The 15418-nt window shown below is 56.2% G+C and overlaps 1 protein-coding gene across 1 annotated transcript in view; it reads left to right on the top strand.

Moving 5' to 3' along the window:
• The window catches only part of LOC147105386 (voltage-dependent L-type calcium channel subunit alpha-1S-like), a 78824-nt gene that overhangs the window by 43080 nt on the left and 20326 nt on the right, over positions 1-15418 (top strand). The window contains exons 7-9 of the mRNA XM_086011806.1: positions 2841-2961; positions 5182-5296; positions 11687-11783. Of these exons, the coding sequence (XP_085867932.1) occupies positions 2841-2961; positions 5182-5296; positions 11687-11783 (333 nt within the window). The remainder of the gene's footprint in view (positions 1-2840; positions 2962-5181; positions 5297-11686; positions 11784-15418) is intronic.

Genomic DNA, 15418 nt, shown 5'->3' with positions numbered 1-15418 from the left:
CTCTTACCTTCTTGACCAGTCTCCTATGCGGGACTTTGTCAAAAGCTTTACTGAAGTCCATGTAAACCACATCCACAGCATTTCCCTCATCCACCCCACTAGTCACCCCCTCGAAAAATTCGATCAGATTTGTTAGACATGATTTACCCTTGACAAAGCCATGCTGACTATCCCCGATTAATCCTTGCCTCTCCAAGTGGAGATTAATTTTGTCCCTCAGAATTTTTTCCAATAATTTCCCCACCACAGATGTTAGACTCACTGGCCTGTAATTCCCTGGTTTATCCCTGCTACCCTTCTTGAATAATGGTACTACGTTAGCTGTTCTCCAGTCCTCTGGTACATCCCCTGTGGCCAGAGAGGTTCTGAAAATTAGTGTCAGAGCCCCTGCAATCTCCTCCCTTGCCTCCCACAGCAGCCTGGGATACATCTCGTCCGGGCCTGGGGATTTATCCACTTTTTGGCCCGCTAAAACCGCTAGCACCTCCTCCCTCTCGATGCTAATATGTTCAAGTATGTCACAGTCCCCTTGCCCGATTTCTATGTCTGCATCGTCTTTCTCCATAGTGAACACAGATGCAAAAAATTCATTTAAAACCCCGCCTACATCCTCTGGCTCTACACACAGATTGCCACTTTGGTCCCTAATGGGCCCTACCCTTTCCCTGGTTATCCTCTTGCCCTTAATATACTTATAAAACATCTTAGGATTTTCCTTTATTTTGCTCGCCAGTGTTATTTCATGGCCCCTCCTCGCCCTCCTAATTTCTTTTTTAAGTATGCCCCTGCACTTTTTATACTCCTCCAGGGCTTCTTCTGTCTTTAGTCTTTTGTAACTGCCAAAAGCCCCCCTTCCGGATCCATTCACGTCCTAGTAGTGGTGGTCCTCCATCTGGCAATACATATAGGTCCATTTTTGGTGTTTCCTTGCCGTTATATATAACGTTCACCCTTATTTTTCCTTTGGGGTAGACTTTTTGCCCCGTGTACGTCTTCAAGACAATCTTTGTATCTCTCAAGGGTATATGTGAGAATAGCCGCTTGTAGTCCCTTTGGTTTATGACTGTTAGGGCTGATCCTGTGTCCAATTCCATTTTCACTTGGACTCCTGCTATCTTGAGCGTGACCCAGATAGTTTGGTGATCCTCCATTTTGATCACATTATGTAGTTTCAGACAACCCAGCTCCTTGCTTCCGGAGTCTATTTCACTCTTCTGTTCGTCTGAACTACTCTCCGTCACCTTATGTACCTTCTTGTACTTCTCCTGTGGAGATTTCTTGCTGCTGGTTTTCTTTCCCGACCTGCAGACTCTTGCTATGTGTCCTACTTTTCCACACTGTCTGCACACTTTGTCCTTGAACCAGCAATTATTATGATCGTGTGTTGTTCTGCCGCAGCGATAGCACTTCACTGTTCCGTATGACATTTCATTTGTGCCATATTCTTGCGGTCTCCGTTGTATCTCTGCAGCGCCCCATGCTGCTGCTTCGTGTGATACTGCAATGCTGAAAGCCTTGTCCAGCATAAGATCCTTTTCTGATAGAAGCCGTTTCTGGGTTCCTTCACTTTGAAGCCCACACACAAACTTGTCCCTTAAAGTATCTGCTAGTCCCGTTCCAAACTGGCAGTGTTTCGATAGCTTGCGCAGTTCCGTTAAATACTCAGCATTACTTTCATCTTTATGCTGGTTCCTTTTGTGAAACTTAAATCTTTCTGCTATCAGCAGCGGTGTGGGGTTTAAGTGGTCCTGTAGGATTGACACTATGTTTTCAAAATCCTTTTCTACTGGCTTCTCTGGGGTTACTAGGTTTCGTAGTAAGCCATACATTTTTGCACCCATTGAATTCAGCAATACCAGCGCTTTCTTGTCATCTGGCACTTCATTTGCCTTGCAGTATACTTCTATGCGTTCGACATATGTCGTCCAATCTTCGACTTCATTGTCGAACACTGTGATACTGCCACTCTTCAACATTTTTGGGTGTGGTTAGACTGGCATAAAATGGCGTCTCCCGCGCTTTCCTTTCTTCCCCGCTGCGGCTTAAAATGGCGTCTCCCGCGCTTTCCTTTCTTCCCCGCCATGGCTTAAAATGGCGTCTCCCGCGCTGCTGCCAATGCCGCTCTCGGCGGTCCTCGCGGCAAATGGCAGCGCCTTGCGTTTTCCTGCGCGCCTCTCTCCCCCGTCGATGCTGCTCGGCCCTTGAACACCGGCTGCGCTCTGCTCTCTCTCGTCTCTCTCCCCCGTTGACGCCGCTCGGTCCTGAACACCGGCTGCGCCCTGTGCGCTCTGCCCTCTCTCTCTCCCCGTCGACGCTGCTCGGCCTTTTTCTGTGCCGCTTGGTCGGGCTCTAGCCCGTCGCTGTCCGGGAAGGGTCTGCGAAGTACCTGTTGCCAGCCCGTTTCGCTGGACCACCGTGACTGGAAAGCCAAGCCTGGCTCTCGACAGCCTCCCCTGCGATGCTCAAATCTCCGCTGGATGACTGGGCGGTTGCCTGTGGTTGACGCCCGTGCTTCTGGACTCGACCTCCTTCCACTGTTCTCCAGGAGCGAATCCCTGGGAGGTGATGCAGATTTGCAGGTTGGTTCGAATCTGCGTCGTCGCCACTGTTAGATCCGTGTATCTTAATGTTGTGTCCTTCAATAATCAGACAACGACTGCAGGGAACGATCAACAGGTGTTTACTGAATGAGGGTTACTCTAGAACTAACTATACAGATCACTACTCAGGGTTTATATACAGGTGTGGTCACTGCCGGTACTACAGTATACAGGAGCTGTAAAAAGTAGTTCTCCCCTTAAAGGTACATACATTACACTAACCCACTCTGTTTGTTGCAGATATTGACCGGTGAGGACTGGAATTCTGTCATGAACAATGGCATCATGGCCTATGGAGGCCCTTCCTTCCCCGGGGTGCTCGTCTGTATTTACTTCATCATCTTGTTCGTCTGTGGGAACTGTATCCTTGAGTGTGGGGGTCTCACGGTTCGACCGTGAGTTAGTGACGTGGAGGGACGCAGGGGGGTGGAGATGGGCGTGTAGGAGCGGGGACGGAGCGATTTGTAGATCGGAGCAAGGCGGAGGGGACGTGTGGGGTCGGAGTGTGTGGGGGTGGAGTGTGTGGGGGTGGAGTGTGTGGGGGTGGAGTGTGTGGGGTCGGAGCGAGGCGAGGGGACGTGTGGGGGTGGATTGTGTGGGGTCGGAGCGAGGCGAGGGGACGTGTGGGGGTGGAGTGTGTGGGGTCGGAGCGAGGCGAGGGGACGTGTAGGGGTGGAGTGTGTGGGATCGGAGCGAGGCGAGGGGACGTGTGGGGGTGGAGTGTGTGGGGTCGGAACGAGGCGAGGGGACGTGTGGGGGTGGAGTGTGTGGGGTCGGAGCGAGGCGAGGGGACGTGTAGGGGTGGAGTGTGTGGGGTCGGAGTGTGTGGGGTCGGAGTGTGTGGGGGTGGAGTGTGGGGGTGGAGTGTGTGGGATCGGAGCGAGGCGAGGGGACGTGTGGGGGTGGAGTGTGTGGGGTCGGAGCGAGGCGAGGGGACGTGTGGGGGTGGAGTGTGTGGGGTCGGAGCGAGGCGAGGGGACGTGTGGGGGTGGAGTGTGGGGTCGGAGCGAGGCGAGGGGACGTGTGGGGGTGGAGTGTGTGGGGGTGGAGTGTGTGGGGTCGGAGCGTGTGGGGTCGGAGCGAGGCGAGGGGGCGTGTGGGGGTGGAGTGTGTGGGGTCGGAGCGAGGCGAGGGGACGTGTGGGGGTGGAGTGTGTGGGGTCGGAGCGAGGCGAGGGGACGTGTGGGGGTGGAGTGTGTGGGGTCGGAGCGAGGCGAGGGGACGTGTGGGGGTGGAGTGTGTGGGGTCGGAGCGAGGCGAGGGGACGTGTGGGGGTGGAGTGTGTGGGGTCGGAGCGAGGCGAGGGGACGTGTAGGGGTGGAGTGTGTGGGGTCGGAGTGTGAGGGTGGAGTGTGTGGGGGTGGAGTGTGTGGGATCGGAGCGAGGCGAGGGGACGTGTGGGGGTGGAGTGTGTGGGGTCGGAGCGAGGCGAGGGGACGTGTGGGGGTGGAGTGTGTGGGGTCGGAGCGAGGCGAGGGGACGTGTCGGGGTGGAGTGTGTGGGGTCGGAGTGTGTGGGGTCGGAGTGTGTGGGGTCGGAGTGTGTGGGGTCGGAGTGTGTGGGGGTGGAGTGTGGGGGTGGAGTGTGTGGGATCGGAGCGAGGCGAGGGGACGTGTGGGGGTGGAGTGTGGGGTCGGAGCGAGGCGAGGGGACGTGTGGGGGTGGAGTGTGTGGGGTCGGAGCGAGGCGAGGGGACGTGTGGGGGTGGAGTGTGGGGTCGGAGCGAGGCGAGGGGACGTGTGGGGGTGGAGTGTGTGGGGGTGGAGTGTGTGGGATCGGAGCGAGGCGAGGGGACGTGTGGGGGTGGAGTGTGTGTGGTCGGAGCGAGGCGAGGGGACGTGTGGGGGTGGAGTGTGTGGGGTCGGAGCGAGGCGAGGGGACGTGTGGGGGTGGAGTGTGTGTGGTCGGAGCGAGGCGAGGGGACGTGTGGGGGTGGAGTGTGTGGGGTCGGAGCGAGGCGAGGGTACGTGTGGGGGTGGAGCGTGTGGGGTCGGAGCGAGGCGAGGGGACGTGTGGGGGTGGAGTGTGTGGGGTCGGAGCGAGGCGAGGGGACGTGTGGGGGTGGAGTGTGTGGGGTCGGAGCGAGGCGAGGGGACGTGTGGGGGTGGAGTGTGTGGGGTCGGAGCGAGGCGAGGGGACGTGTGGGGGTGGAGTGTGTGGGGTCGGAGCGAGGCGAGGGGACGTGTGGGGGTGGAGTGTGTGGGGTCGGAGCGAGGCGAGGGGACGTGTGGGGGTGGAGTGTGTGGGGTCGGAGCGAGGCGAGGGGACGTGTGGGGGTGGAGTGTGTGGGGTCGGAGCGAGGCGAGGGGACGTGTGGGGGTGGAGTGTGTGGGGTCGGAGCGAGGCGAGGGGACGTGTGGGGGTGGAGTGTGTGGGGTCGGAGCGAGGCGGAGGGGCGGGGACAACTGTTTCACACTGCGGTGTTGTCAGCTCTAGTTCTCCCTGTAAACAGAGGCTTCAGGGCCCAGTCTCAGTCAGCGCCTGTGGAAGGACAGATGGTTGTAGTGTATATTTGGTCCGTTTGCAGTACTGGAGTTTGTATATTCAGTGCATATTTTGTTCCTGAACCTGGTTTCTACAGATATTCTGTTGAACGTTTTCTTGGCCATCGCAGTTGACAATCTGGCAGAGGCAGAAAGTCTGACATCTGCTCAGAGGGAAGCTGCTGAGGAGAAGAAGAGGAGGAAGTTGGAGAGGTGAGTGCGAGGGATGGAGAGGGGGAGTGTGAGGGGAGGAGAGGGGGAGTGTGAGGGGAGGAGAGGGGGAGTGTGAGGGGAGGAGAGGGGGAGTGTGAGGGGAGGAGAGGGGGAGTGTGAGGGGAGGAGAGGGGGAGTGTGAGGGGGAGGAGAGGGGGAGTGTGAGGGGGAGGAGAGGGGGGGAGTGAGGGGAGGAGGAGAGGGGGAGTGTGAGGGGAGGAGAGGGGGAGTGTGAGGGGTGGAGCGGGGGGGAGTGTGAGGGGTGGAGAGGGGGAGTGTGAGGGGGAGGAGAGGGGGAGTGTGAGGGGAGGAGAGGAGTGTGAGGGGAGGAGAGGGGGAGTGTGAGGGGAGGAGAGGGGGAGTGGGAGGGGAGGAGAGGGAGAGTGGGAGGGGAGGAGAGGGGGAGTGTGAGGGGTGGAGAGAGGGGTGGAGAGAGGGGGAGTGTGAGGGGTGGAGAGGGGGAGTGTGAGGGGAAGGAGAGGGGGAGTGTGAGGGGAAGGAGAGGAGAGGGGGAGTGTGAGGGGAGGAGAGGGGGAGTGTGAGGGGAGGAGAGGGGAGTGTGAGGGGTGGTGAGGGGTGGAGAGGGGGAGTGTGAGGGGTGGAGAGGGGGTGTGAGGGGTGGAGAGGGGGAGTGAGGGGAGGAGAGGGGGAGTGTGAGGGAGGAGAGGGGGAGTGTGAGGGGAGGAGAGGGGGAGTGTGAGGGGAGGAGAGGGGGAGTGTGAGGGGAGGAGAGGGGGAGTGTGAGGGGAGGAGAGGGGTAGTGTGAGGGGAGGAGAGGGGGAGTGTGAGGGGAGGAGAGGGGGAGTGTGAGGGGGTGGAGAGGGGGAGGAGAGGGGGAGTGTGAGGGGAGGAGAGGGGGAGTGTGAGGGGAGGAGAGGGGGAGTGTGAGGGGAGGAGAGGGGGAGTGTGAGGGGAGGAGAGGGGGAGTGTGAGGGGAGGAGAGGAGAGGGGGAGTGTGAGGGGTGGAGAGGGGGAGTGTGAGGGGAAGGAGAGGAGAGGGGTGGAGAGGGGGAGTGTGAGGGGTGGAGAGGGGGAGTGTGAGGGGTGGAGAGGGGGAGTGTGAGGGGTGGAGAGGGGGAGTGTGAGGGGTGGAGAGGGGGAGTGTGAGAGGTGGAGAGGGGAGGTAAGTGTGAGGGGTTGAGGTAACTGGGAGGTGAGGTAATTGGGGGTTGAGGTAAGTGTGGGGGAGTGAGGTGAGGGGGGTGAGGTGAGGGGGGTGTGAGGGTGAGGTGAGGTGAGGGTGAGGGGGTTGAGGTGACGGTGAGGGTGAGGGGGTTGAGGTGACGGTGAGGGTGAGGGGGTTGAGGTGACGGTGAGGGTGGGGTGTGGGGTGAGGTGAGGGTGAGGTGAGTGTGAGATGGAGGAGAGCAGGTCTCGGCCTGACGAGATTGACCATCACCATGGTGACGGGTACAATTGTCGGGGACAGAATGGTCAGCTCACTGCTGTGATTGGACGGTTGATGAACTGCATCTCGCTCAACAGGAGCTCCATATTTAGAAAATGCAGGTCAAATCCCGACCCCGAGGTTTTGTTTATTTATTTTTATTTGTTCCTGTGATGTGGGCATCACTGGCAAGGCCAGCATCTGTTGCCCATCTGTAATTGTCCTCGAGAAGATAAGATCATCAGAAATAGGAGCAGGAGTCGGCCATTTGGCCCCTCGAGCCTGCTCCGCCATTCAATAAGATCATGGCTGATCTTCTACCTCAAAGGTAGTAATCTCTGGATTGCTACCAGTGCCACGAGCTAATAAGTTTAGAGAGAGTAAATAAATGCCAATAAAGCATTTTAATTGGAATTGGAATTGGAATTGGAGTAAGATAGATAAGCTAAATACGTGGCTTGAGCAGTGGTGCAAGGGAGAGGGATTTAAATTCTTGAGGCATTGGAACCAGTTCTTGGGGAGGAGTGACCTGTACCAAGGGGACGGTCTACACCTGAACTGTGAGGGAGCCGATGTCCTCGGGGTAATATTTTCTAGGGCGGTTCGGGAGGATTTAAACTAATTTGGCAGGGGGATGGGAACCTAGGTAGTGGAAAAGAGGGAAGTCATATGAAGTCAGAAATAGATGGTAGAAAGGTGAGAAGCAATAAGCAAAGGAGAGAAACACAAAGGGACAAACTAATTCATAATGAGAGTGTGAAAAAAGCAAGCCTGAAGGCTTTGTATCTTAATGCTAGAAGCATTAGGAACAAGGTGGATGAATTAGTTGTGGAAATAGAGGTAAACAAGTATGATTTGATTGGGATTACAGAAACGTGGCTGCAGGGTGGGCAAGGCTGGGAACTTAACATCCAGGGATATACAATATTTAGGAAGGATCGGCAAAAAGGTAGGGGAGGTGGGGTAGCATTGCTGGTAAAGGAGGGGATTAATGCAATGGAAAGGAAGGATATTAACTCGGATGAAACGGAATCTGTATGGGTAGAAATGAGAAATAGCAAGGGGAGGAAAACGTTAGTGGGTGTGATATATAGGCCTCCAAATAGTAATATGGAGGTGAGGGAAGGCATAAAAAGGGAAATTAGAGAAGCGTGCGATAAGAGCACAGCTGTCATCATGGGTGACTTTAATTTACATATTGATTGGACTACCCAAATTAGTAAAAATTCTGAGGAGGAGGAATTCCTGGAATGTTTTCGGGACGGTTATCTGGACCAATATGTCGAGGAGCCGACTCGAGATCAGGCCATTTTAGACTGGGTATTGTGCAATGAGAAGGGACTTATCAGCAATCTTCTTGTACGAGGCCCCTTGGGTCAGAGCGATCATAATATGATCGAGCTCTCAGTCGAGATGGAGAGTGAGGAAATTGAATCAGAGACTAAGGTCCAGAACTTAAATAAAGGGAATTACGAGGGTATGAGACGGGAATTGGGTAAGATTGATTGGGTGGTGTTTCTGGGGGGATTGACAGTGGAGAGACAATGGCAAGCATTCAAAGATAGAATGGAAGAATTCCAGAACATGTTTATACCGGTTTGGCATAAAAATAAACCTAAAAAGGTGACTCAACCGTGGATAACGAGGGAAATTAGGGACAGCATAAAATCAAAAAAAAGGGCATATCAACTGGCAAAAAAAAGCACCAGACCGGAAGATTGGGGGCAGTACAAGATACAGCAAAAGAGGACAAAGGGATTAATCAGGAAGGGGAAAATAGAATACGAAAGTAAACTTGCAGCAAACATAAAGACAGACTGCAAAAGCTTTTATCGGTATATCAGGAGGAAAAGACTGGTAAAATCCCAAGTCGGTCCCTTGCAGTCCGATTCGGGAGAATATATAATGGAGAATAAGGAAATGGCAGACCAATTAAACTCATACTTTGGTTCTGTATTCACAAAGGAGGACACAAATAACCTCCCAGGAATATCGGCAAACATAGGGACTAATGAGAGGGAGGAGCTGACAGAAATTAGTATCTCTAGGGATATGGTGTTGGGTAAGTTGAGGGGACTGAAGGCCGACAAATCCCCGGGGCCTGATAAACTACATCCTAGGGTACTTAAGGAGGTGGCCCTGGAGATAGCAGATGCTCTAAGGATCATCTTCCGGAACTCCATTGACTCGGGAACAGTACCTGTGGATTGGAGGGTAGCTAATGTTACCCCAATATTTAAAAAGGGGGGTAGAGAGAAAGCAGGGAATTATAGACCAGTAAGCCTTACATCGGTTGTGGGCAAAATGCTAGAGTCCATTATTAAGGATAAAATAGCGGAGCACTTGACAAATGGGGAAAGGATCGGACAGAGTCAACATGGATTTACAAAGGGTAAATCGTGTTTGACTAATCTGCTGGAATTTTTTGAGGAAGTAACTGGTAAAATAGATGGGGGAGAGCCAGTGGATGTGGTGTACCTTGACTTCCAGAAAGCCTTCGATAAGGTTCCACACAAAAGATTATCATGCAAAATTAAGGCTCATGGGATTGGGGGCAAAGTATTAACGTGGATAGAGAACTGGCTGGCGGATAGAAAACAGAGAGTTGGAATAAACGGCTCGTTTTCGGAGTGGCAGGCAGTGACCAGCGGGGTGCCGCAAGGATCTGTCCTGGGACCCCAGCTGTTCACAATATATATAAATGATCTGGATCAGGGAATTGGATGCAATATTTCCAAATTCGCTGACGACACTAAACTAGGAGGAGGGGTGGGCTCTGATGAGGATGTCAGGAGGCTACAGTGCGATTTGGACAGGTTGGGGGAATGGGCGGATACGTGGCAGATGCACTATAATGTGGATAAATGCGAGGTTATCCACTTTGGGGGTAAAAACAGGAGGGTAGATTATTATCTAAATGGCAATAGATTGGGAGATGGGGAAGTGCAGAGGGACCTGGGTGTTCTTGTGCACCAGTCACTGAAGGAGAGCATGCAGGTGCAACAGGCGATCAAGAAGGCAAATGGTATGTTGGCCTTCATATCAAGGGGGTTCGAGTATAGGAATAGGGATACCTTACTACAGCTGTACAAGGTGCTGGTGAGACCGCATCTGGAGTATTGTGTACAGTTTTGGTCGCCCCATCTGCGGAAGGATGTTCTTGCCATGGAAAGAGTGCAACGGCGATTCACCAGGCTGATACCTGGAATGGCGGGAATGACCTACGAAGAGAGATTAAATAGTTTGGGCTTGTACTCACTGGAGTTTAGAAGATTGAGAGGGGATCTCATCGAAACATATAAAATTATGGCAGGCCTGGACAGGCTGAATTCAGAGAGAATGTTTCCAATGGCCAGGGAGCACAGAACCAGGGGCCACAGTCTAAAAATAGCGGGCAAATCATTTAAAACAGAGATGAGGAAGAATTTCTTCACTCAAAGAGTGGTGAGCCTGTGGAATTCCCTGCCACAGAGGGCTGTGAAGGCTAATTCAATAAATATTTTCAAGAGAGAATTGGATATATTTCTGAAGGCTAAGGGGATTAAGGGTTACGGAGAAAAGGCGGGGACGGGGTACTGAACTGGTAAGATCAGCTATGATCTCAGACGAAGATCAGCCATGATCTCATTGAATGGCGGAGCAGGCTCGAAGGGCCGAATGGCCTACTCCTGTTCCTATCTCTATGTTTCTATGTTTCTATCTCCACTTTCCTGCACTATCCCCATATCCCTTGATTCCCTTAATATTCAAAAATCAGTAACTGAGAACCTGTCCGGGCCCCCGGCTCATTAACTGAGAACCGGTCCGGGCCCCCGGCCCATTAACTGAGAACCGGTCCAGGCCCCAGGCTCAGTAACTGAGAACCGGTCCGGGCCCCCGGCCCATTAACTGAGAACCTGTCCGGGCCCCAGGCTCATTAACTGAGAACCGGTCCGGGCCCCCGGCCCATTAACTGAGAACCGGTCCAGGCCCCAGGCTCAGTAACTGAGAACCGGTCTAGGCCCCAGGCTCATTAACTGAGAACCGGTCTAGGCCCCAGGCTCAGTCACTGAGAACCTGTCCGGGCCCCCGGCCCATTAACTGAGAACCAGTCCAGGCCCCAGGCTCAGTAACTGAGAACCGGTCCAGGCCCCAGGCTCATTAACTGAGAACCGGTCTCGGCCCCAGGCTCAGTAACTGAGAACCTGTCCGGGCCCCCGGCTCATTAACTGAGAACCAGTCTAGGCCCCAGGCTCATTAACTGAGAACCGGTCCAGGCCCCAGGCTCAGTAACTGAGAACCGGTCTAGGCCCCAGGCTCAGTAAATGAGAACCGGTCCAGGCCCCAGGCTCAGTAACTGAGAATTGGTCCAGGCCCCCGGCTCAGTAACTGAGAACCGGTCATGCCCCAGGCTCAGTAACTGAGAACCGGTCCAGGCCCCAGGCTCAGTAACGGAGAACCGGTCCAGGCCCCAGGCTCAGTAACTGAGAACCGGTCCAGGCCCCAGGCTCAGTAACTGAGAACCGGTCCAGGCCCCAGGCTCAGTAACTGAGAACCGGTCCAGGCCCCAGGCTCAGTAACTGAGAACCGGTCCAGGCCCCAGGCTCAGTAACTGAGAACCGGTCCAGGCCCCAGGCCCAGTAACTGAGAACCGGTCCAGGCCCCAGGCTCAGTAACTGAGAACCGGTCCAGGCCCCAGGCTCAGTAACTGAGAACCGGTCCAGGCCCCCGGCTCAGTAACTGAGAACCGGTCCAGCCCCAGGCTCAGTAACGAAGAACCGGTCCAGGCCCCAGGCTCAGTAACGGAGAACCGGTCCAGGCCCCAGGCTCAGTAACTGAGAACCGGTCCAGGCCCCCGGCTCAGTAACTGAGAACCGGTCCAGGCCCCCGGCTCAGTAACTGAGAACCGGTCCAGGCCTCAGGCTCAGTAACTGAGAACCGGTCCAGGCCCCCGGCTCAGTAACTGAGAACCGGTCCGTGCTTCAGCATCCTGTTCAATCCTGCACTCTGCTTTGATTACTCAGGGCTGCCAACCCGGGCCTATCGGAAGAAGAGAAGCTTCTGTTGAAGAAACTCGAGCTGGCGAAGCTGAAGGCCGAGGGGATTCCCACCACTGCCAAGGTCAACGTGAAACCTGCTGCATAGGCCCATCGCTGGCCCGGCCTGGGACTGTATAACATGGGGGTGGGGATACACAGGCCCGGCCTGGGACTGTATAACATGGGGGTGGGGATACACAGGCCTGGCCTGGGACTGTATAACATGGGGGTGGGGATACACAGGCCGGCCTGGGACTGTATAACACAGGGGGTGGGGATACACAGGCCCGGCCTGGGACTGTATAACATGGGGGTGGGGATACACAGGCCTGGCCTGGGACTGTATAACATGGGGGTGGGGATACACAGGCCCGGCCTGGGACTGTATAACATTGGGGTGGGGATACACAGGCCTGGCCTGGGACTGTATAACATGGGGGTGGGGATACACAGGCCGGCCTGGGACTGTATAACACAGGGGGTGGGGATGCACAGGCCCGGCCTGGGACTGTATAACATGGGGGTGTGGATACACAGGCCGGCCTGGGACTGTATAACACAGGGGGTGGGGATACACAGGCCGGCCTGGGACTGTATAACACAGGGGGTGGGGATACACAGGCCCGGCCTGGGACTGTATAACATGGGGGTGGGGATACACAGGCCGGCCTGGGACTGTATAACATGGGGGTGGGGATACACAGGCCGGCCTGTGATTGAGGAACACAGGGAAGCGACTCTGTGAAAGGATGTTTGCCTTTGTCGCAGTGGGGGCTGGAGGTGGGGATCCTGTCCTGCCCTCTGCCACCTGCCTCGTTCCCCCAGCCTGTTCCCCCGGACCTGTTCCTCGTGCCCCTCCCCCGTTACCCCCAACCTATTCCCCATACCCCGTGCCCCGTCTCCCCCCTGCTCCATGCTTCCTGCTCCATGTCCCCTGACCCATCAACCGTTCCCTCTGCCCTGTGCCCTGGCGGGTTGCCCCCAGTTGGGGGAAGTTGAATCACTCATGCTTCCATTGACTTCGTTTGGTCGATGTTTCTGCTCTGCAAGGTGGCTTCTCCAAACCGTAACCACCATCCCCCCGCCAACACCCATCTGTTGCCCATAGCAACCCCTGGACAGCAGAAACCCACCAGGATAACTTGCACCCGTTGTCGCCAAGGCCCACTAACGAGAAATAGATCACATGACGTTTCCCTTATTTGCATCTAAGTACAATATGCCCACTCCTATCTGGGGGACTGATGATGGGAGGGAATTGGTGGAGTGGGCGTTGGAAGGTGAGGTTGGGTTTGGCAGCTCCCAGCCTGTCCACCCAGGTTAGGCCACGTTACCCGGAGTCACTGAAGACTTGGTCTGGCTCCAGGGTCTGGAATGGAATTGCAGGTCTGAACAAAAAAATGTGGAATGAGGATGCTGGACTGGACTTGGACGGTGGGGTGGGATATACATTGTACACGTTAACTGGGTGTAGGTATACACTGGGATTGGGAATACCACTGACTGTGTACCTGTACACTGGGGAGGGGAGACTCGGGTTGGGGAGACTCGGGTTGGGGAGATGTACACTGGGGAGACTCGGGTTGGGGGGATGTACACTGGGAGAGGAGACTCGGGTTGGGGGGATGTACACTGGGGAGACTCGGGTTGGGGAGATGTACACTGGGGAGACTCGGGTTGGGGGGATGTACACTGGGAGAGGAGACTCGGGTTGGGGGGATGTCCACTGGGGAGACTCGGGTTGGGGGGATGTACACTGGGGAGACTCGGGTTGGGGAGATGTACACTGGGGAGACTCGGGTTGGGGGGGATGTACACTGGGGAGACTCGGGTTGGGGAGATGTACACTGGGGAGACTCGGGTTGGGGGGATGTACACTGGGGAGACTCGGGTTGGGGGGATGTACACTGGGGAGACTCGGGTTGGGGGGATGTACACTGGGGAGACTCGGGTTGGGGAGATGTACACTGGGGAGACTCGGGTTGGGGGGATGTACACTGGGGAGACTCGGGTTGGGGGGATGTACACTGGGGAGACTCGGGTTGGGGAGATGTACACTGGGGAGACTCGGGTTGGGGGGATGTACACTGGGGAGAGGAGACTCGGGTTGGGGAGATGTACACTGGGGAGACTCGGGTTGGGGGGCTGTACACTGGGGAGGGGGACTCGGGTTGGGGAGATGTACACTGCGGAGGCTTGGGTTGGGGAGATGTACACTGCGGAGACTTGGGTTGGGGAGGTGTGCACTGGGGAGAGGAGACTCGGGTTGGGGAGATGTACACTGGGGAGACTCGGGTTGGGGGGATGTACACTGGGGAGACTCGGGTTGGGGGGATGTACACTGGGGAGACTCGGGTTGGGGAGATGTACACTGGGGAGACTCGGGTTGGGGGGATGTACACTGGGGAGAGGAGACTCGGGTTGGGGAGATGTACACTGGGGAGACTCGGGTTGGGGGGCTGTACACTGGGGAGGGGGACTCGGGTTGGGGAGATGTACACTGCGGAGGCTTGGGTTGGGGAGATGTACACTGCGGAGACTTGGGTTGGGGAGGTGTACACTGGGGAGACTCGGGTTGGGGAGATGTACACTGGGGAGACTCGGGTTGGGGGGAGGTACACTGGGGAGGGGGACTTGGGTTGTGGGGATGTACACTGGGGAGAGGAGACTTGGGTTGGGGGGATGTACACTGGGGAGAGGAGACTCGGGTTGGGGAGATGTACACTGGGGAGAGGAGACTCGGGTTGGGGGGATGTACACTGGGGAGACTTGGGTTGGGGAGATGTACACTGGGGAGACTCGGGTTGGGGGTATGTACACTGGGGAGGGGGACTCGGGTTGGGGAGATGTACACTGGGGAGACTTGGGTTGGGGAGATGTACACTGGGGAGAGGAGGCTCGGCTTGGGGAGATGTACACTTGGGAGACTCGGGTTGGGGGGATGTACACTGGGGAGAGGAGACTCGGGTTGGGGGGATGTACACTGGGGAGGGAGACTTGGGTTGCGGGGATGTACGCTGGGGAGATTCGGGTTGGGGGGGATGTACACTGGGGAGACTCGGGTTGGGGAGATGTACACTGGGGAGAGGAGACTCGGGTTGGGGAGATGTACACTGGGGAGACTCGGGTTGGGGAGATGTACACTGGGGAGACTCGGGTTGGGGAGATGTACACTGGGGAGACTCCGGTTGGGGGGATGTACACTGGGGAGACTCGGGTTGGGGAGATGTACACTGGGGAGGGGGACTTGGGTTGGGGGGATGTACACTGGGGAGGGGGACTTGGGTTGGGGGGATGTACACTGGGGAGACTCGGGTTGGGGGGATGTACACTGGGGAGGGGGACTTGGGTTGGGGAGATGTACACTGGGGAGAGGAGACTTGGGTTGGGGGGATGTACACTGGGGAGGGGGACTTGGGTTGGGGGGTTGTTCACTGGGGAGGGGGTCTCGGGTTGGGGGGATGTACACTGGGGAGGGGGACTCGGGTTGGGGGGATGTACACTGGGGAGGGGGACTCGGGTTGGGGGGATGTACACTGGGGAGAGGAGACTCGGGTTGGGGAGATGTACACGGGAGACTCGGGTTCGGGAGATGTACACTGGGGAGACTCGGGTTGGGGGGATGTACACTGGGGAGACTCGGGTTCGGGAGATGTACACTGGGGAGGGAGACTCGGGTTGGGGGGATGTACACTGGAGGGGGACTTGGGTTGGGGG

The sequence above is a fragment of the Somniosus microcephalus genome, chromosome 18, assembly GCF_052327205.1.
Source record: "Somniosus microcephalus isolate GS21.2 chromosome 18, FLI_Smic_1.0, whole genome shotgun sequence".
NCBI classification, from domain to species: domain Eukaryota; kingdom Metazoa; phylum Chordata; class Chondrichthyes; order Squaliformes; family Somniosidae; genus Somniosus; species Somniosus microcephalus.
Note: the sequence above shows the minus strand (reverse complement) of the source record. Positions and strands in the feature narration are given on the sequence as shown.